This window comes from Ranitomeya variabilis, chromosome 7, assembly GCF_051348905.1.
Source record: "Ranitomeya variabilis isolate aRanVar5 chromosome 7, aRanVar5.hap1, whole genome shotgun sequence".
NCBI lineage: Eukaryota > Metazoa > Chordata > Amphibia > Anura > Dendrobatidae > Ranitomeya > Ranitomeya variabilis.
In genome coordinates, this window is record NC_135238.1 from 232,547,347 (window position 1) to 232,570,123 (window position 22,777).

The following is a 22,777-nucleotide window of genomic DNA, read 5'->3' on the forward strand; positions in this document are numbered from 1 at the left end:
TATTATCAGGGTCATTGTATGGCGGAGCCCAGTAATGACGCTTGTAGGATTTGCTCTTTCTGGCACTTTCTGGAGTTTGTATTTGTGATTTCTTCCTTTGTGATGTGACGTCTTTAGATCTCGTGTCTCATTATCAGGTTTTGCTGGAGATTCCTTGGTAACTAATACGATTTCCCAGTAGAGAACCCTGCGGCTGCGGCATTATTACAGATCAGGAGTATCTAACCCTGTCTTGTGTGATACTGTCTGCTGAGCCGTGTATCTAATCCTGTCCTGTGTGATACTGTCAGCTGAGCTGTGTATCTAATCCTATCATGTGTGATACTGTCCGCTGAGCTGTGTATCTAATCCTATCATGTGTGATACTGTCCGCTGAGCTGTGTATCTAATCATGTTCGATGCCATGAGCAAAGCCTATCCTGTTTGAGACAGTGATACAAAGCTGGTGTATCTAAGCCAATCGTGTGATACTGTCAGTTCCTTATTATATATTACTAGATAGTGGCCCGATTCTAACGCATCGGGTATTCTAGAATATGTATAGTAGTATATAGCACAGCCCATGCAGTACATAACACAGCCCACGCAGAACATAACAGCCCACGTAGTATATAGCACAGCCCGTGCAGTATATACCACAGCCCACATAGTATATAGCACAGCCACGCAGTATATTGCCCAGCCACACAGTATATTGCACAGCCACGTAGTATATAGCACAGCCCACATAGTATATAGCACAGAGACGTAGTATATAACAGCCCACGCAGTATATAACACAGCCCATGTAGCCCACCATATCCCTGTTAAAAAAAGACAAAATAAAAAAATTGTTATACACTCACCTTCCGGTGGTCCCCGGATCCAGCACAGGCATTTAGCGATGCTCCGGTCCCAAGAATGCATTGCGGCAATAACGAGACCGCTACGTCATCTCCGGTCATTGTCGAAATGCATTCTTGGGACCGGAGCGTCGCGAGGAGCGGGAAAGGCGCCGGAAGGTGAGAATATAATGATTTTTTATTTTTTTAATTAGTTTTAACATTATATGTTTTTACTATTGATGCTGCATAGGCAGCATCATTAGTAAAAAGTTGGTCACACAGGGATAATGGCAGCGTTAATGGACTGCTAAAACCCTATGTGGGCACTGACTGGAGGGGAGTAGGGAGGGGCCAATTCACGGCCGGACTGTGCCTGTCGCTGATTGGTCGTAGCCAGCCGGCCGCGACCAATCAGCGACCCGGGATTTCCGCGACAGACAGACGGAAGTACCCCTTAGGTAATTATGTATATAGATATCCTTATTTCCTATGTGACTTTTTGTTCTTGATCATCCAGTTCATTCCATATTAACATAAGACGCCGGGAACCAGTAATAATAATAAGTATCAGCCGCTCTGATTATTGAGCTGGAAAACAGGAGAACGAAGCGAAGGACAAGAACACGAGGTGAGTGCGGAAATCCTGGCTCCACATACACACAGGGCGTCAGTGAGATAAATCTACGTCTAATATTGAGTCATAAATGCTGTATAGCGTCTCTGTACAATAGTGTCATATGGTGAAAACATAACAGTGCCCTATAGTGCACACATAACACTATTTATTCCAGGTACATACATAATACCGCCATATAGTGTCTACACACAATATTCTCATTGAAAGCATTAACATAAACTATAGTGCACACATAATACCATCACACGTGTCTCTTTGTCTTCTGGTGTTTGCTCTAATTTTTTTGCATATACATGTTCTTAATGAATCCATACAATAACATTTTACTTTTTAAGTGATTCTTGTGATATATTTCATCCCCGGCACAATCTTGTTTTTTTTCTCGTTATTTAATTATTTTTGTGCCACATGGGGAAGCGCTATACGTTTAGGTTAATTGAGATATATTGGTAAAATCTTCCTTCAGTCCAATAGGTTATTATAAGAGACAATTCCACCTGATTTACCTCTTGGGCCCCAGGTTGCGCCAATGCTAGTCTGCCCCTGCACTGTACAATGCACCATCATGATAAGATACAATATTTGTCCTGTGTGTTACATAGTATTAAACATTGACTAAGAAGATACAATGTTGCAGCAGACACATCCATACAACAATGCTGCTCCCATTCTGCACTGCCCATACCGTTACAGCTGGGGCAGCATTTATTGCAGCACTCCTATATTGCATGCATGAAGGCCCCCCCATATGTGATGATTCAGCTGGGGGGGGTCATGTGAAATATGGGACTGGTAATGTGCTGCGATTATAGGGGGCATATCCACAGCAGGTGTGCGGCACAGAGCAGCCACAGCTGGGGGGCTACCCTGCACCAATGCACCCTGCCAAGCAGCCCAGCAATGACATTCTATCCTAGGAGCAAATGTTATCTCCACAACCTGCAAGGAGAGGGAGGGGGAGAGAGGAAGAGGAGGAATCAAGAGGGAAGGGACAGATTCAGAGGCTGAGGACACAGCCTGGGAGCCAAGAGAATGAGCAGAGGGTCTGGGGGGCACCAAGGAGCTGGGGAGCAGATATTACTGAGGAGCAAAGGGGGATAAAGCTTATAGATGGGGGAGGGGGGCTAAGAAGCAAGCAGCTGCCTGAGTGACCCATTTAGTGCATTGCTCTCTGGGACTGACACTTTGCTGTAGAAGAACTAGACCCACATAAGGAAAGAAGGGCTGATGTGTGTGCAAGGACCCAGGATGGGGTAGGATTGCAGCTCTGGAGGCAGCGGTGGTGACTGCACCCCATCCCAAGGCTTCAGCATGGAGATTATGGACCAGGATGACGCCCAACAGGTAATCCCTCCTGCACGGTTCTCATCACATTCCCCGTGTACAGATGTAGCGAATGCGCCAGGTAACTTTCCTAAGATGCACGGAGTAATGTCACCATATAACATGACAAACGCATTGTTGCTGCATGCGGCGGTGCTCCGCTCTGCTACATAGGCCGTACTCAGCGCAGCTCTGATACAGCACTCATTGCACTGGGACTTGTAGTTCTACAGAGCTGGAGACGTTCGAGTTGCCCGAGTTATGGCTGCTCTTCCCTGTGTGCCCGTTCCAGTGATATTTTGCCCTCCAGTCTGAAAGGATGATGTATATGGTGTATATGGTATATATGGTGTATATACTGTACATGTGCGGCTTATCAGAGAAAGGTCGAGCAAAGCATCAGATTCCGGCTCAGATGTTCGGCCGACAGTCAGTTATCTTTATGTGTGAAAGACGATCACCGATCCTGACAGGTGGATGAATCTGCTGGACGCTGACGGCTGAAGCATTTTTATTTATTAGAGAATCACACATAATCCATGGTGACCCCCAAACAAAACATTGCGTAAAAAACTTGTAGTCCATAAAGTAACTAAATCATAAATCATGCAGCACCGAAATAATGAAATTGTGCCCTGTATAGCGCTAAAATATTTCCCCAAAAACTCCCTACGCTGTGATGAAATAATGCTTCATACATTCCCCAAATAACTCCCTGTACAGCGCCCGAATACTAACCCATACCGCGCCCAAGTAATTGCCCTATATCCAATAATAAATTGTAAAGTCCTCAAATTATACTGCAAACTATGTCCAAAATACACCTCACACAACGCTCAGGTAAAGCCACTTACATTCCCATAATAGAGCCCCAAATAACGCAGTATAGTTCTGCTCCATTCAACTCAAAAATACACAGGCCAATTAAAATATCCATATGTTCCCCAAATATTACCCCTATACAATATATGAATGATGACCCCATACACTGCCCAAATATTACCCCCATACAGAATATGAATGATGACCCCATACACTGCCCAAATATTACCCCCATACAGAATATGAATGATGACCCCATACACTGCCCAAATATTACCCCCATACAGAATATGAATGATGACCCCATACACTGCCCATATATTACCCCCTACAGAATATGAATGATGGCCCCATACACTGCCCAAATATTACCCCCTACAGAATATGAATGATGACCCCATACACTGCCCATATATTACCCCATACAGTATATGAATGATGACTCCATACACTGCCCATGTATTACCCCATACAGTATATGAATGATGGCCCCATACACTGCCCATATATTACCCCATACAGTATATGAATGATGGCCCCATACACTGCCCATATATTACCCCCTACAGAATATGAATGATGGCCCCATACACTGCCCATATATTACCCCATACAGTATATGAATGATGACTCCATACACTGCCCATATATTACCCCATACAGAATATGAATGATGACTCCATACACTGCCCATGTATTACCCCATACAGTATATGAATGATGACTCCATGCACTGCCCATGTATTACCCCATACAGTATATGAATGATGGCCCCATACACTGCCCATATATTACCCCCTACAGAATATGAATGATGGCCCCATACACTGCCCATATATTACCCCATACAGTATATGAATGATGGCCCCATACAGTATATGAATGATGACTCCATGCACTGCCCATGTATTACCCCATACAGTATATGAATGATGACTCCGTACACTGCCCATGTATTACCCCAAACAGTATATGAATGATGGCCTCATACACTGCCCATATATTACCCCCTACAGAATATGAATGATGGCCCCATACACTGCCCATATATTACCCCCTACAGAATATGAATGATGGCCCTATACACTGCCCATGTATTACCCCATACAGTATATGAATGATGACTCCATACACTGCCCATGTATTACCCCATACAGTATATGAATGATGACTCCATACACTGCCCATGTATTATCCCATACAGTATATGAATGATGACTCCATGCACTGCCCATATATTACCCCATATAGTATATGAATGATGACTCCATACACTGCCCAATATATTACCCCATACAGTATATGAATGATGACTCCATACACTGCCCATATATTACCCCATACAGTATATGAATGATGGCCCCATACACTGCCCATGTATTACCCCATACAGTATATGAATGATGACTCCATACACTGCCCATGTATTATCCCATACAGTATATGAATGATGACTCCATGCACTGCCCATATATTACCCCATACAGTATATGAATGATGACTCCATACACTGCCCAATATATTACCCCATACAGTATATGAATGATGACTCCATACACTGCCCATATATTACCCCATACAGTATATGAATGATGGCCCCATACACTGCCCATATATTACCCCATACAGTATATGAATGATGACTCCATACACTGCCCATATATTACCCCATACAGAATATGAATGATGACTCCATACACTGCCCATGTATTACCCCATACAGTATATGAATGATGATTCCATGCACTGCCCATGTATTACCCCATACAGAATATGAATGATGGCCCCATACACTGCCCATATATTACCCCCTACAGAATATGAATGATGGCCACATACACTGCCCATATATTACCCCATACAGTATATGAATGATGACTCCATGCACTGCCCATGTATTACCCCATACAGTATATGAATGATGGCCTCATACACTGCCAATATATTACCCCATACAGTATATGAATGATGACTCCATACACTGCCCATGTATTATCCCATACAGTATATGAATGATGACTCCATACACTGTCCATGCATTACCCCATACACTACCCATATATTACCCCATACAGTATATGAATGATGACTCCATACACTGCCCATGTATTACCCCATACAGTATATGAATGATGGCCCTATACACTGCCCATATATTACCCCATACAGTATATGAATGATGACTCCATACACTGCCCATGTATTATCCCATACAGTATATGAATGATGACTCCATACACTGTCCATGCATTACCCCATACACTACCCATATATTACCCCATACAGTATATGAATGATGACTCCATACACTGCCCATGTATTACCCCATACAGTATATGAATGATGGCCCTATACACTGCCCATATATTGCCCCATACAGTATATGAATGATGGCCCCATACACTGCCAATATATTACCCCATACAGTATATGAATGATGACTCCATACACTGCCCATGTATTATCCCATACAGTATATGAATGATGACTCCATACACTGTCCATGCATTACCCCATACACTACCCATATATTACCCCATACAGTATATGAATGATGACTCCATACACTGCCCATGTATTACCCCATACAGTATATGAATGATGGCCCTATACACTGCCCATATATTACCCCATACAGTATATGAATGATGACCCCATACACTGCCCATATATTACCCCATACAGTATATGAATGATGACTCCATACACTGCCCATATATTACCCCATACAGAATATGAATGATGACTCCATACACTGTCTATGTATTACCCCATACAGTATATGAATGATGACTCCATGCACTGCCCATGTATTACACCATACAGAATACGAATGATGACTCCATACACTGCCCATGTATTACCCCATACAGTATATGAATGATGACTCCATACACTGCCCATGTATTATCCCATACAGTATATGAATGATGACTCCATGCACTGCCCATATATTACCCCATACAGAATATGAATGATGACTCCATACACTGCCCATGTATTACCTCCTACAGAATATGAATGATGACTCCATACACTGCCCATATATTACCCCATACAGTATATGAATGATGACTCCATACACTGCCCATATATTACCCCATACACTACCCATATATTACCTCCATACAGTATATGAATGATGACCCCATACACTGTCCATGTACTACCCCATACAGTATATGAATGATGGCCCCATACACTGCCCACATATTACCCCATGCAATATATGAATGATGACCCCATATATTAACCCACGCAGTATATGAATGATGACCCCATACACTGCCCATATATTACCCCTCGCAGTATATGAATGATGACCCCATACAATGCCCATGTATTATCCCATACAGTATATGAATGATGACTCCATACACTATCCATGCATTACCCCATACACTGCCCATATATTACCCCATACAGTATATGAATGATGGCCCCATTCACTGCCCATATATTACCCCATACAGTATATGAATGATGACCCCATACACTGCCCATATATTACCCCATACAGTATATGAATGATGGCCCCATTCACTGCCCATATATTACCCCATACAGTATATGAATGATGACCCCATACACTGCCCATATATTACCCCATACAGTATATGAATGATGACCCCATACACTGCCCATATATTACCCCCATACAGTATATGAATGATGACCCCATACACTGCCCATATATTACCCCCATACAGTATATGAATGATGGCCCCATACACTGCCCATATATTACCCCATGCAATTCTCTAATAATAAGTCCATACTGTATCAAATCAATAACCTATAAATCTACCAGATACAAAAATCCCATAACATCGCCATACAGCGCCCAGGAGGCAGATGCCGACATCACATTCCCACACCGTGCTGAAATAATACTGACAAAAATGTAATGCCAAAGTGTCCACATAATGTCATACGGTGCCCAAATAGTAATGTCAAATAGCGCCCAGGTAGCGTCATACAATGTGATATGTTGTTATACTGTAAACTGCTAAATGGCACCTATAGAATGCCGCCATATACTGTATAGATATAGATAGATGATGGATAATAGATAGATGATCGATGATAGATTAATATATAATAGATAGATAATAGATATAGATTATATTATAAACCTATAACTTTGAATTATTTGATGTCAGTAACTGTTTGTCTTTTTTTCAATAGGAAGAAATGTTCCTTGGCCCGAGTTTCCCGCTCCTCCCCCCTCCAGGTAATCGTTATCAGATGCCACTTGGGGGTCTCTCATCACAGAGAAGTACTAATCTTCTTTGTATATTAATCCAGGTGAAGACTCATACACCAGGGGTCCGCTGTGTAACATCATTGTCTTCGATCCTTCTATCAAATAAATGGTTATTGATAACATCCCTAGTGATATATAGTAGTGGAATATTGATAACATCCCTGGTGGTCTAGGGCATTGAATAGTTATTGATAACATCCCTGGTGGTCTAGGGCAGTGAATAGTTATTGATAACATCCCTGGTGGTCTAGGGCAGTGAATAGTTATTGATAACATCCCTAGTGGTCTAGGGCAGTGAATAGTTATTGATAACATCCCTGGTGGTCTAGGACAGTGCATAGTTATTGATAACATCCCTGGTGGTCTAGGACAGTGCATAGTTATTGATAGCGTCCCTGGTGGTCTAGGACAGTGCATAGTTATTGATAGCGTCCCTGGTGGTCTAGGACAGTGAATAGTTATTGATAACATCCCTGGTGGTCTAGGGCAGTGAATAGTTATTGATAACATCCCTGGTGGTCTAGGGCAGTGAATAGTTATTGATAACATCCCTGGTGGTCTAGAACAATGCATAGTTATTGATAACATCCCTGGTGGTCTAGGACAGTGAATAGTTATTGATAACATCCCTGATGGTCTAGGGCAGTGAATAGTTATTGATAACATCCCTGGTGGTCTAGGACAGTGAATAGTTATTGATAACATCCCTGGTGGTCTAGGGCAGTGAATAGTTATTGATAACATCCCTGGTGGTCTAGGGCAGTGAATAGTTATTGATAACATCCCTGGTAGTCTAGGGCAGTGAATAGTTATTGATAACATCCCTGGTGGTCTAGGGCAGTGAATAGTTATTGATAACATCCCTGGTGGTCTAGGACAGTGAATAGTTATTGATAACATCCCTGGTGGTCTAGGACAGTGAATAGTTATTGATAACATCCCTGGTGGTCTGGGGCAGTGAATAGTTATTGATAATATCCCTGGTGGTCTAGAGCAGTGAATAGTTATTGATAGCATCCCTTGTGGTCTAGGGCAGTGAATAGTTATTGATAACATCCCTGGTGGTCTAGGACAGTGCATAGTTATTGATAACATCCCTGGTGGTCTAGGGCAGTGCATAGTTATTGATAGCGTCCCTGGTAGTCTAGGACAGTGAATAGTTATTGATAACATCCCTGGTGGTCTGGGGCAGTGAATAGTTATTGATAATATCCCTGGTGGTCTAGAGCAGTGAATAGTTATTGATAGCATCCCTTGTGGTCTAGGGCAGTGAATAGTTATTGATAACATCCCTGGTGGTCTAGAGCAGTGAATAGTTATTGATAACATCCCTGGTGGTCTAGAGCAGTGAATAGTTATTGATAACATCCCTTGTGGTCTAGGGCAGTGAATAGTTATTGATAACATCCCTGGTGGTCTAGAACAATGCATAGTTATTGATAACATCCCTGATGGTCTAGGACAGTGCATAGTTATTGATAACATCCCTGGTGGTCTAGGACAGTGAATAGTTATTGATAACATCCCTGGTGGTCTAGGACAGTGAATAGTTATTGATAACATCCCTAGTGGTCTAGGACAGTGAATAGTTATTGATAACATCCCTGGTGGTCTAGGGCAGTGAATAGTTATTGATAACATCCCTAGTGGTCTAGGACAGTGAATAGTTATTGATAACATCCCTAGTGGTCTAGGACAGTGAATAGTTATTGATAACATCCCTGGTGGTCTAGAGCAGTGAATAGTTATTGATAACATCCCTGGTGGTCTAGGACAGTGCATAGTTATTGATAACATCCTTGGTGGTCTAGGGCAGTGAATAGTTATTGATAACATCCCTAGTGGTCTAGGACAGTGAATAGTTATTGATAACATCCCTGATGGTCTAGGACAGTGCATAGTTATTGATAACATCCCTGATGGTCTAGGACAGTGAATAGTTATTGATAACATCCCTGGTGGTCTAGAACAATGCATAGTTATTGATAACATCCCTGATGGTCTAGGACAGTGAATAGTTATTGATAACATCCCTGGTGGTCTAGGGCAGTGAATAGTTATTGATAACATCCCTGGTGGTCTAGGGCAGTGAATAGTTATTGATAACATCCCTGGTGGTCTAGGGCAGTAAATAGTGATTGATAACATCCCTGAGCGCACTGACTTAGAGACATTATTGTGCCAGCATTATATGTTCTGCATTGTATTCCGCTCAGTGAATGGCTCTGCCGCTCTCCCGCATACCGCGCACCCTCCATAGGAATCACCATGCAGAATCTGCCAAGCAGAGCTGGCACGTTAATGGCCCGGGGGGCAGGGGAGGGTAGTAAGTGCCGTCCATTATCTCTGGTGTACGGTCAGGCTTTATTTAGCCCTCGTTCACACTACCTTGTCATCCCGCTGATATCTGTTATGTGTGGATGACATTGCCGGGCAGCATCGGGGATTTTCAGATTTGCTGCCCTTTCTCTTTATGGATGTTAGTGCCACGTTTAAAAATGCATTTTATTCTATGAATTCCTTTAATCCAGAGTCTGATAATGCCGAGTCTGATAATGCCGAGTCTGATAATGCCGAGTCTGATAATGCCGAGTCTGATAATGCAGAGTCCGATAATGCAGAGTCCGATAATGCAGAGTCCGATAATGCAGAGTCCGATAATGCAGAGTCCGATAATGCAGAGTCCGATAATGCAGAGTCCGATAATGCAGAGTCCGATAATGCAGAGTCCGATAATGCAGAGTCCGATAATGCAGAGTCCGATAATCCAGCGCGCTCGCATTTCTGGAGGTTTTCTTTTCTTCCCTATGTCTCTGTGGATTATACAGGGGATTTTATCATCATATTTGTTTTATTTTGGACGCTGTCACTTTAGTGAACGGAGCTGGGATGTGTTGTGCGTGCCCCTGTCTGCAGTTGTATAGTCTGAACGTCCCCTAGCACACATATGGCGGTATTTTTCATGCTCTGTGATTTCTTCTCTTCTCTCCCAGCCGATCTCGGGGTGGACGCCGGGGTTTACATGGAGTTTATGATGAAGCGTCAATGCTATGATGCCATCCCCACAAGCTGCAAGCTGGTTGTGTTTGACACGTCGTTACAGGTTGGTCTATAAAGAAGTGGTGTTACTGGGAGTTCCCGTACTGTAGGGGGGATGACCGCTGATGAATACCACCGCCCCACTACACACACAATCCTCAACATCTCCTCCTGGATTCATCTTTCACCTACATGTAGCAGTATAGTTCATTTTCCACCGCAGCACTGTATGGCAGTATTATTAGGACACTGCTTGGCAGTATTATTAGGACACTGTATAGCAGTATTATTAGGACACAGCATTGCAGTATTATTAGGATACTGTATGGCAGTATTGATAAGACACTATATGACAGTATTATTAGAACACTGTATCACATTATTATTAGGACACAATATTGCAGTATTATTAGGATACTGTATGGCAATGGCAGTATTATTATAACACATTATTGCAGTATTATTAGGATGCTGTATGACAGTATTATTAGGACACAGTATTGCAGTATTATTAAGACACTATGGCAGTGTTATTAGAACACTGTAGGACCATGTTATTAGGACACTGGCAGTATTATTAAGACACAGTATTGCAGTATTAGGATACTGTATGGCAGTGTTATTAGGAAACTGTGTGACAGTATTATTAGGACACTGTATGGCTGTATTATTAGGGCACAGTATGGCAGTATTATTAGGACATTGTATGACAGTATTATTAGTACACAGTATTGCAGTTTTAGGATACTGTATGGCAAAGTTATTAGTACACTGTATGACAGTATTACACGTAGTCAGAGCAGTAGAATTATGTGGGTACTATAAGGTACAGCATTATGTAGGCACTATTATTTAGCATAGCATGTCATCTTGTTGCGGGCTCGGTATGACAATATAATGCAGGTTCACCATAGTGCTGTTATTTTGATGAGTGTGTTATAGTAACACATATATGTAATATATCAGAATAATATTTATACTACTTTATGGTATTATGGGGTACTGTATGGCAACCTGATGTGGGCACTATATAATACTGTGTGCTAGTATTACATATACTTAATGGATCAGAATGATGTCTATGGTGATGAACTGCAGTAGTATTTGGCACTATTATGTTACCACTATTATGAGGCACTGTGTGACAGTATTATTTAAGCAGTGTATGCTGCTATTATTCATATAATAATATGTTGATGCTATTAGGTACTAATATGTAGGCACTGTATAGCACTACTATTTTGCACTGTATAGCGCTACCATGAAACTGTTGTATAGTGGTATTAATGTGGCAATGTATTTTAGTATAAGATGGTAGAGAAAAATTATGCTGCCATTGTATGGCGGTATATTGTGGACACCATGAAGTACTCTCATGTTATTTAGAAGAGTGTTTTATTGCTACATATACCAGAATGATACATATGAACCTGTATAGCAGTACAACTTGGCACTACATGACAAACAGAGATATTGTGAAGGTGGTGTGTTGTGGTATTATGTGGCCACTGTATTGTACTATTATTGAGGCACTATATGACAGTATTATTCAGGCAGTATATGATGCCATTATTCAGACACTGAATGGCACTTTTATGTTGCCACTAATGTAAAGCCACGGTACTATATAGCACTGTTATGTGACCACTGTATAGCACTATTATTGTGGCACTGTATGGTAGCATTATACAGTCGAGAATTCTTTCTTGACCATGTTAATTGTATCATTACTGGATGGAGCCCCCACATATATATCCAGGACCCCCGGACCGGATCCGGCCTCAGCCTCAGTGTTTGTGTAAGAGCCAAGCACATTATAAATCATCCGTCCTCTTGAAAGTTATAACAAAAAAATCAGAAGTTCCTGATCCCGGCGTCTCCCGGCAATAAGACGACCTCGATTCTCTCTTTGTTCACGTTCTATTCAGCTTCTTGACTTCTTTCCATTTCTGTTTTTTTTTCTTCAACAGATTAAAAAAGCCTTTTTGGCGCTGGTGGCGAACGGGGTGCGGGCGGCGCCGCTCTGGGACAGCAAGCAGCACAGCTTTGTGGGTAAGAGTCCAAAATGAGGAAATGCGTTCTATCCTGGAGCCGCATCGTGTGTGAACGGAGACGTGACAGATACAATGTACAGGGTGGACCATTTATATGGATACACCTAAATAAAATGGGAATGGTTGGTGATATCAACTTCCTGTTTGTGGCACATTAGTATATGGGTGGTGACCGTTGTGGCCATTTTGAAGTCGGCCATTTTGGATCCAACGTTATTTTTTTCAATGGGAAGAGGGTCATGTGACACATCATCTTATTGAGAATTTCACAAGAAAAACAATGGTGTGCTTGGTTTTAATGTAACTTTATTATTTCATGAGTTATTTACAAGTTTATGGCCCCTTATAGAATGTGTTCAAAGTGCTGCCCATTGTGTTGGATTGTCCATGCCACCCTCTCCTTCACTCTTGGCACACTGATAAATGCTGGCACAGGCTTCCAGTATCCGTTATTTCAGATGCTGCACATCTCGTATCTCCACAGCATAGACAATTACCTTCAGATGACCCCAAAGATAAAAGTCTAAGGGGGGCAGATCGGGAGACCTTGGTGGCCATTCATCTGGCCCACGACGACCAATCCACTTTCCAGGAAACGGTTCATGTAGGAACTTTTATCTTTGGGTCCATCTGACGGCAATGGTCTATGCTGTGGAGATACAGGTGTGCAGCCTCTAGCTTTCTCTGGACAGTTTGCATTACTCTGCGCCGCTGCCGTAATTACCGACCGATTATCCGTGTGCCGGAGGCCATTATCGGTCTGACTAATGTGTCGTCCTTGGTTTTGCAGGAATGCTGACGATCACCGACTTCATCAACATCCTGCACAGATACTACAAGGCTCCGCTGGTACGAGGACGATAAGTAGAGCACATCCGGGGGCACCTATAGGTGCAGGTACACAGGAGCCCACCGCCAATCATATACATGGAGTCCGGCCGCTGTGATGGGGGCGACACATGGGGGGCCGGGGTTTATTCATATGGGAAAAAAAGAAGAAAAATAACAGTAAAAGTTTTCTAATAGCAAAGAGTTCCAGAACTGAGCGACAACCACAATCGCTGCTCCTGCACAGGTTGTCAGTCACTCAACTTTCCCACAGTCCTGAATGTAGTAGGATGATAACAAGTGATAGATAAGTGGAAAACTTCACAAAAGGTGTCTGACAACCCATAGAACCACCATTATAGCGTCCACACAGGTTGTCGGCCACTCAGCTTTCCTATATTACTAAATGGCAAATCTTCTGCGGCTGGATGGTAGCAGGAGATATCACTGCGCAGCTGCTCAGATTACTTACTCTGGAGTCTGGGAAAGATGGGTGACCACTAACAGGGCCCTCATTACATCTTACACCGAGGTTGTCAGTCACTCAGCTTTCCCTGAGTGTCCGTGTGAGAGCAGGGCCATCACTATGACACTATCCTGACTTGTCCAGGGGTCTGCGACAACCATTATAACCCCCATTTCTACTCCTGCAGAGGTTGTCAGTCCCAGATCTTGGGTGGGGACTGGACAGGAGGATATCACCCAGCTTTCCCGAATGCCCCTAGTCTCTTTGGCCCCTGCACAGGACACATCTGTAATAATCACTTGTGTGTTGTAGGTGCAGATATACGAGCTGGAGGAGCATAAGATAGAAACGTGGCGAGGTAAAGCATTAGTGTTCCTCGGCCGCCATTATTCCCCAGAGATCGGAGCCCCTCAGTGATTTTCTTGTCTTCTAGAGGTTTACCTGCAGAGTTCCTTCATGCCCCTGATCTACATCGCCCCCGGTGACAGGTGAGGGGATTGCACCCTGCAGTGCGGCCGGATCTAGTGACACATTACACACTGGATACATTGTGTCTCCTCCAGTCTCTTCCATGCCGTCTACTCGCTCATCAAGAACAAGATTCACCGGTTACCAGTGATGGAGCCCGTGTCGGGGAACATCCTGCACATCCTCACCCACAAACGCCTGCTGAAATTCCTGCATATATTTGTACGTACAGGACGTGGGGGGCACAAATCCGTCGTGGGGGGCTGCATTGGGTGGGACATATTAGTACAGGTAAAGGTTGTCTGGTTTACAAAACCCTTTGTCAGTAGGGAGGTCCCCGAATAAACTGCTGGAGCCCCCTGAACTCGCGCTATTGGTGCTAAATGAGCATTGAAAGACCCCCTGTCATTAATTCTGGTGCTTTGTCTAAATGAAGACCCTGCGGGGAGTAAGAGGCACCAAATTCATTAACAGGGGCGCGCCACCTAAAGACTTACACTGGGTTGATGTTATTCCGGTCCCTTACTAATTTCTGGTGAAATTTACACCAGTGAGTCTTAATCATATTCTCAGGTGGGCTTCACCTCGCTCCATCACAGTTTTGCCCATTTTTGGCAACTTTGATTTTTGCAAAATGTTGCAACATTTTAAGGTGTTTTTATACCAGAAAAGTGGTGAAAACGCCTCGTTGACCTAAGTTTTTTTTTTTTTTTTTAGACAAGAAGCCCGTATGGGTAACCAAGCGAAAAGGATTGTATAATTAGATAACCCCTTTAAGACTGCACTAGTGACAGAACCCCCCAAAAAGCGCCTATGACGACTAGTAATAGCCTTCCCTTTGGCCATTGATTTAAAGGGATAGTCACCCCTAAGATGTCAGCTTCAAAAAAGGACTTCTTAGAAGATGAAGTGTTAATATGTAAATGCATTAATGGCGCTGACGAGGGCGGCTGTTATGGGATAATATTGTCCCCTGCGGCCCTTCCAACATTGGGCACTCGGGACTTCTACATGCACAAACCAGGACACGCCACGAGCTAATGACTAAAGCATGGCCACAATGTATCTTTATCATCATAGTATGTGCTCCATGCGTTGGCTTTCTGCTCAGCTTGTGTGCAGTGTAAAGCATGGGGGAGAGACCGATTGGCAGCATGAGTCTTTGATTAGACAGAAAGTGGTTTTTTTTTGCAAATTCTTAAAATTTTAGATATAATTAGCACAAATAGTATAAAGAAAAAAAGATGCAATATTATATAATCCCATTCTGCGACAATTACAGTTATATCATTTTCATGTAGGAGAAATGTTGGTGCATAAAACGGTAACAAGCTCCGACAGATCAGCCAGAGCTAATAATCGGCTGCGCCATGGCCGCCTAACGACCTGTGTATATAGAATAGAGGCTCACGTGTATTCCCCTTCCACAGGGGGAGACCATTCCCAGACCCCGCTTCCTGCAGAGGACCGTCCTGGAGCTGGGGATCGGCACCTTCAGGGATGTGGCCATGATCCACGACACGTCGACCGTGTACAACGCGCTGGAGATCTTCGTGGAGAGGAGGGTGTCCGCGCTGCCCGTAGTGAACGAGGCCGGTGAGTGTCCGCGCTGCCCGTAGTGAACGAGGCCGGTGAGTGTCCGCGCTGCCCGTAGTGAACGAGGCCGGTGAGTGTCCGCACTGACGGCCAGACCCTCGCCAACCGCACACATCCCTAGCACCGCATGGCGGGGATAATAATTCTCCAACCGGTCAACACCCTATAGATATAAAACTTGCACCAAATCTGTCCTTCTGCCCCCACATCTGTCTGGACACCCCTACACCCATCAGCATTAAATGGGTCATCTGCAAAGCTACGGACGTGCCATACACATTAGATGGTGGTCCGTCCACTGTGAGGACCACCATACAGGACCACATATCTCAGCTACTTGGAAACCTAAAAACTGCACCCGGGATTTCTCTATAGGGCAGAAGGACTGATGTCTAAACTCTTTAAAGACTCTGCTCTTGTTTCCTTAATTCCTGATTTGAGAACCGGATTAAAGGCTTCCTGTCCAGGGAGGGAACATTTACATGGAAAGTTACTACAGGAAGCGCAGGAGTCTTCCAGCAGCGATGCAAGGGTTAATATCTCCACCGCAATCAAGACCATTCCTTATCCCATTCTTATGTGAAGTGGCAGCTCCTATGGGCACCACAAGGGGGCAGACTGTCACTCTGTGCAGGAGGGTGATGCACGGGGTTAATCGGCGGTCAGTGACCGCACAGGATCAGGATTTAGGGATTTGTATTTATCAGGGACCAGAAGAAAGTAACATTAAATATGAGTCTTACACCTGAACAGAGAAAGTTACATTCTTCACACAGAATGAGCCCCTGTAGCTGTTCCTCTGAGCAACTAGAATGTAAAAAACCGTCCTCAGTGCAAACTGGGTGGCCGTGATTGAAGTCCAGAAACTAGAGGAGGTCAGAACCCGTCCACCTAATCCTTCTACAGCTGCTATTTGTGACCACGTCCAGGCATTTACCACTAAAAATAACACAGCAAGTGCAAAGTAAACCAGAAACATGGTGCCCGCATACAGCCGTAATATCAGGAGGCGACATTATAGCCCTCATGTAAGTGAAGGTTTATGATCGTCTAAAATATGTGCCGCCCACTGAGCTTATGTCTTTCCAAGAATATAACTACTATAATACTGTCCCCTATGTACAAGAATATAACTACTATAATACTGCCCTTATGTACAAGAATATAACTACTATAATACTGCTCCTATGTACAGGAATATAACTACTATAATACTGCTCCTATGTACAAGAATATAACTACTATAATACTGCCCCTATGTACAAGAATATAACTACTATAATACTGCCCCCTATGTACAAGAATATAACTACTATAATACTGCTCCTATGTACAAGAATATAACTACTATAATACTGCTCCTATGTACAAGAATATAACTACTATAATACTGCTCCTATGTACAAGAATATAACTACTATAATACTGCTCCTATATACAAGAATATAACTACTATAATACTGCTCCTATGTACAAGAATATAACTACTATAATACTGCTCCTATGTACAAGAATATAACTACTATAATACTGCTCCTATATACAAGAATATAACTACTATAATACTGCTCCTATGTACAAGAATATAACTGCTATAATACTGCCCCTATGTACAAGAATATAACTACTATAATACTGCCCCTATGTACAAGAATATAACTACTATAATACTGTTCCTATGTACAAGAATATAACTACTATAATACTGCCCCTATGTACAAGAATATAACTACTATAATACTGCCCCTATGTACAAGAATATAACTACTATAATACTGCCCCTATGTACAAGAATATAACTACTATAATACTGCTCCTATGTACAAGAATATAACTACTATAATAATGCTCCTATGTACAAGAATATAACTACTATAATACTGCTCCTATGTACAAGAATATAATTACTATAATACTGCTCCTATGTACAAGAATATAACTACTATAATACTGCCCCTATGTACAAGAATATAACTACTATAATACTGCCCCTATGTACAAGAATATAACTACTATAATACTGCCCCTATGTACAAGAATATAACTACTATAATACTGCCCCTATGTACAAGAATATAACTACTATAATACGGCCCCTATGTACAAGAATATAACTACTATAATACTGCCCCTATGTACAAGAATATAACTACTATAATACTGTTCCTATGTACAAGAATATAACTACTATAATACTGCTCCTATGTACAAGAATATAACTACTATAATACTGCTCCTATGTACAAGAATATAACTACTATAATACTGCTCCTATGTACAAGAATATAATTACTATAATACTGCTCCTATGTACAAGAATATAACTACTATAATACTGCCCCTATGTACAAGAATATAACTACTATAATACTGCCCCTATGTATAAGAATATAACTACTATAATACTGCCCCTATGTACAAGAATATAACTACTACAATACTGCTCCTATGTACAGGAATATAACTACTATAATACTGCCCCCTATGTACAAGAATATAACTACTATAATACTGCCCCTATGTACAAGAATATAACTACTATAATACTGCTCCCTATATACAAGAATATAACTACTATAATACTGCTCCTATGTACAAGAATATAACTACTATAATACTGCTCCTATATACAAGAATATAACTACTACAATACTGCTCCTATGTACAGGAATATAACTACTATAATACTGCCCCCTATGTACAAGAATATAACTACTATAATACTGCCCCTATGTACAAGAATATAACTACTATAATACTGCTCCCTATATACAAGAATATAACTACTATAATACTGCTCCTATGTACAAGAATATAACTACTATAATACTGCCCCTATGTACAAGAATATAACTACTATAATACTGCCCCTATGTACAAGAATATAACTACTATAATACTGCCCCTATGTACAAGAATATAACTACTATAATACTGCTCCTATGTACAAGAATATAACTACTATAATACTGCCCCTATGTATAAGAATATAACTACTATAATACTGCCCCTATGTACAAGAATATAACTACTACAATACTGCTCCTATGTACAGGAATATAACTACTATAATACTGCCCCCTATGTACAAGAATATAACTACTATAATACTGCCCCTATGTACAAGAATATAACTACTATAATACTGCTCCCTATATACAAGAATATAACTACTATAATACTGCCCCTATGTACAAGAATATAACTACTATAATACTGCTCCTATGTACAAGAATATAACTACTATAATACTGCTCCTATATACAAGAATATAACTACTATAATACTGCTCCTATGTACAAGAATATAACTGCTATAATACTGCCCCTATGTACAGGAATATAGCTACTATAATACTGCCCCTATGTACAAGAATATAACTACTATAATACTGCCCCTATGTACAAGAATATAACTACTATAATACTGCCCCTATGTACAAGAATATAACTACTATAATACTGCTCCTATGTACAAGAATATAACTACTATAATACTGCTCCTATGTACAAGAATATAACTACTATAATACTGCCCCTATGTACAAGAATATAACTACTATAATACTGCTCCTATGTACAAGAATATAACTACTATAATACTGCCCCTATGTATAAGAATATAACTACTACAATACTGCTCCTATGTACAGGAATATAACTACTATAATACTGCCCCCTATGTACAAGAATATAACTACTATAATACTGCCCCTATGTACAAGAATATAACTACTATAATACTGCTCCTATGTACAGGAATATAACTACTATAATACTGCCCCCTATGTACAAGAATATAACTACTATAATACTGCTCCCTATATACAAGAATATAACTACTATAATACTGCCCCTATGTACAAGAATATAACTACTTTAATACTGCCACCTATGTACAAGAATATAACTACTATAATACTGCTCCTATGTACAAGAATATAACTACTATAATACTGCCCCTATGTACAAGAATATAACTACTATAATACTGCTCCTATGTACAAGAATATAACTACTATAATACTGCTCCTATGTACAAGAATATAACTACTATAATACTGCTCCTATGTGCAAGAATATAACTACTATAATACTGCCCCATGTATAAGAATATAACTACTATAATACTGCTCCTATGTACAAGAATATAACTACTATAATACTGCTCCTATATACAAGAATATAATTGCTATAATACTGCCCCTATGTACAAGAATATAACTACTATAATACTGCTCCTATGTTCAAGAATATAACTACTATAATACTGCCACTATGTACAAGAATATAACTACTATAATATTGCCCCTATGTACAGGAATATAACTACTATAATACTGCCCCTATGTACAAGAATATAACTACTATAATACTGCCCCTATGTACAAGAATGTAACTACTATAATACTGCTCCTATGTACAAGAATATAACTACTATAATACTGCTCCCATGTACAAGGATATAACTACTATAATACTGCCCCTATGTACAAGAATATAACTACTATAATACTGCCCCTATGTACAAGAATATAACTACTATAATACTGCTCCTATGTACAAGAATATAACTGCTATAATACTGCTCCCTATGTACAAGAATATAACTACTATAATACTGCCCCATATGTACAAGAATATAACTACTATAATACTGCTTCTATGTACAAGAATATAACTACTATAATACTGCCCCATATGTACAAGAATATAACTACTATAATACTGCTCCTATGTACAAGAATATAACTACTATAATACTGCCCCTATATACAAGAATATAACTACTATAATACTGCTCCTATGTACAAGAATATAACTACTATAATACTGCTCCCTATGTACAAGAATATAACTACTATAATACTGCCCCATATGTACAAGAATATAACTACTATAATACTGCTCCTTATGTACAAGAATATAACTACTATAATACTGCTCCCTATATACAAGAATATAACTACTATAATACTGCCCCTATGTACAAGAATATAACTACTTTAATACTGCCACCTATGTACAAGAATATAACTACTATAATACTGCTCCTATGTACAAGAATATAACTACTATAATACTGCCCCTATGTACAAGAATATAACTACTATAATACTGCTCCTATGTACAAGAATATAACTACTATAATACTGCTCCTATGTACAAGAATATAACTACTATAATACTGCTCCTATGTGCAAGAATATAACTACTATAATACTGACCCATGTATAAGAATATAACTACTATAATACTGCTCCTATGTACAAGAATATAACTACTATAATACTGCTCCTATGTTCAAGAATATAACTACTATAATACTGCCACTATGTACAAGAATATAACTACTATAATACTGCCCCTATGTACAGGAATATAACTACTATAATACTGCCCCTATGTACAAGAATATAACTACTATAATACTGCCCCTATGTACAAGAATGTAACTACTATAATACTGCTCCTATGTACAAGAATATAACTACTATAATACTGCTCCTATGTACAAGGATATAACTACTATAATACTGCCCCTATGTACAAGAATATAACTACTATAATACTGCCCCATATGTACAAGAATATAACTACTATAATACTGCTCCTATGTACAAGAATATAACTACTATAATACTGCCCCATATGTACAAGAATATAACTACTATAATACTGCTCCTATGTACAAGAATATAACTACTATAATACTGCCCCTATATACAAGAATATAACTACTATAATACTGCTCCTATGTACAAGAATATAACTACTATAATACTGCCCCATATGTACAAGAATATAACTACTATAATACTGCTCCCTATGTACAAGAATATAACTACTATAATACTGCTCCTTATGTACAAGAATATAACTACTATAATACTGCCCCTTATGTACAAGAATATAACTACTATAATACTGCCCCTATGTTCTCAGTAGTATATTCCTATATGACTGTAATTCTTACACTTTTCTCGTTACAGGGCAGGTGGTCGGGTTATATTCCCGCTTCGATGTCATTGTGAGTTCCCTTTGTTTTCACACTTTCTTTGGTTTGTTGGAATCGGCGTCTTCTTCTCCTGTGAAGTCTTTTCTCTTCTTCTGTCTGTGACTCTGAAGATCAGGTTTTTCTGTCTCCAGCAGAAGCTGCTGTTGCTGCTGACTAAAGAGTTCAGAAGTCACAGAATCCCCGATTTACCCTATATCGTGCTCTGCCATTATTCCCCGTCCTTTCTATTTCTATGTATTGACATATTGTGTCTGCTGCAGCGCCTCTTTATTGGGCTCGTTGGTTTGGTAATAGAGTATTCTCTCCCGGCATTTTCTTGCCCCGTATGTGAGTGTTACTTTCCTCCTCGATGCTGCAGCCGCATTCAGACATTATTGATTTTTTGGGTGTTGGTCACTTGGTTGCCGGATCTACAATTCTCTGTATTTTGAATGT

At 40.6% G+C, this 22,777-nt stretch overlaps 1 protein-coding gene across 3 annotated transcripts in view; it reads left to right on the top strand.

The window, feature by feature from the left end:
* Window positions 1-2,458: 2,458 nt before the first annotated feature.
* PRKAG3 (protein kinase AMP-activated non-catalytic subunit gamma 3) overlaps window positions 2,459-22,777 on the top strand; it is a 28,133-nt gene continuing 7,814 nt past the window's right edge. Inside the window, exons 1-10 of one of the 3 annotated variants that reach the window (XR_013217866.1) lie at window positions 2,459-2,805; window positions 7,795-7,840; window positions 10,867-10,976; window positions 12,883-12,964; window positions 13,757-13,815; window positions 14,573-14,618; window positions 14,694-14,748; window positions 14,824-14,950; window positions 16,159-16,324; window positions 22,317-22,354. Coding sequence is in view for 2 of the 3 variants with exons in the window: in XM_077273169.1 (XP_077129284.1) it covers window positions 2,773-2,805; window positions 7,795-7,840; window positions 10,867-10,976; window positions 12,883-12,964; window positions 13,757-13,815; window positions 14,573-14,618; window positions 14,694-14,748; window positions 14,824-14,950; window positions 16,159-16,324; window positions 22,317-22,354 (762 nt within the window). In the remaining variant the exon portion in view is untranslated. Of the gene's footprint in view, window positions 2,806-7,794; window positions 7,915-10,866; window positions 10,977-12,882; window positions 12,965-13,756; window positions 13,816-14,572; window positions 14,619-14,693; window positions 14,749-14,823; window positions 14,951-16,158; window positions 16,325-22,316; window positions 22,355-22,777 lie in introns of those variants that run through there. The other 2 variants (XM_077273169.1, XM_077273170.1) reach the window with 2 other exon arrangements.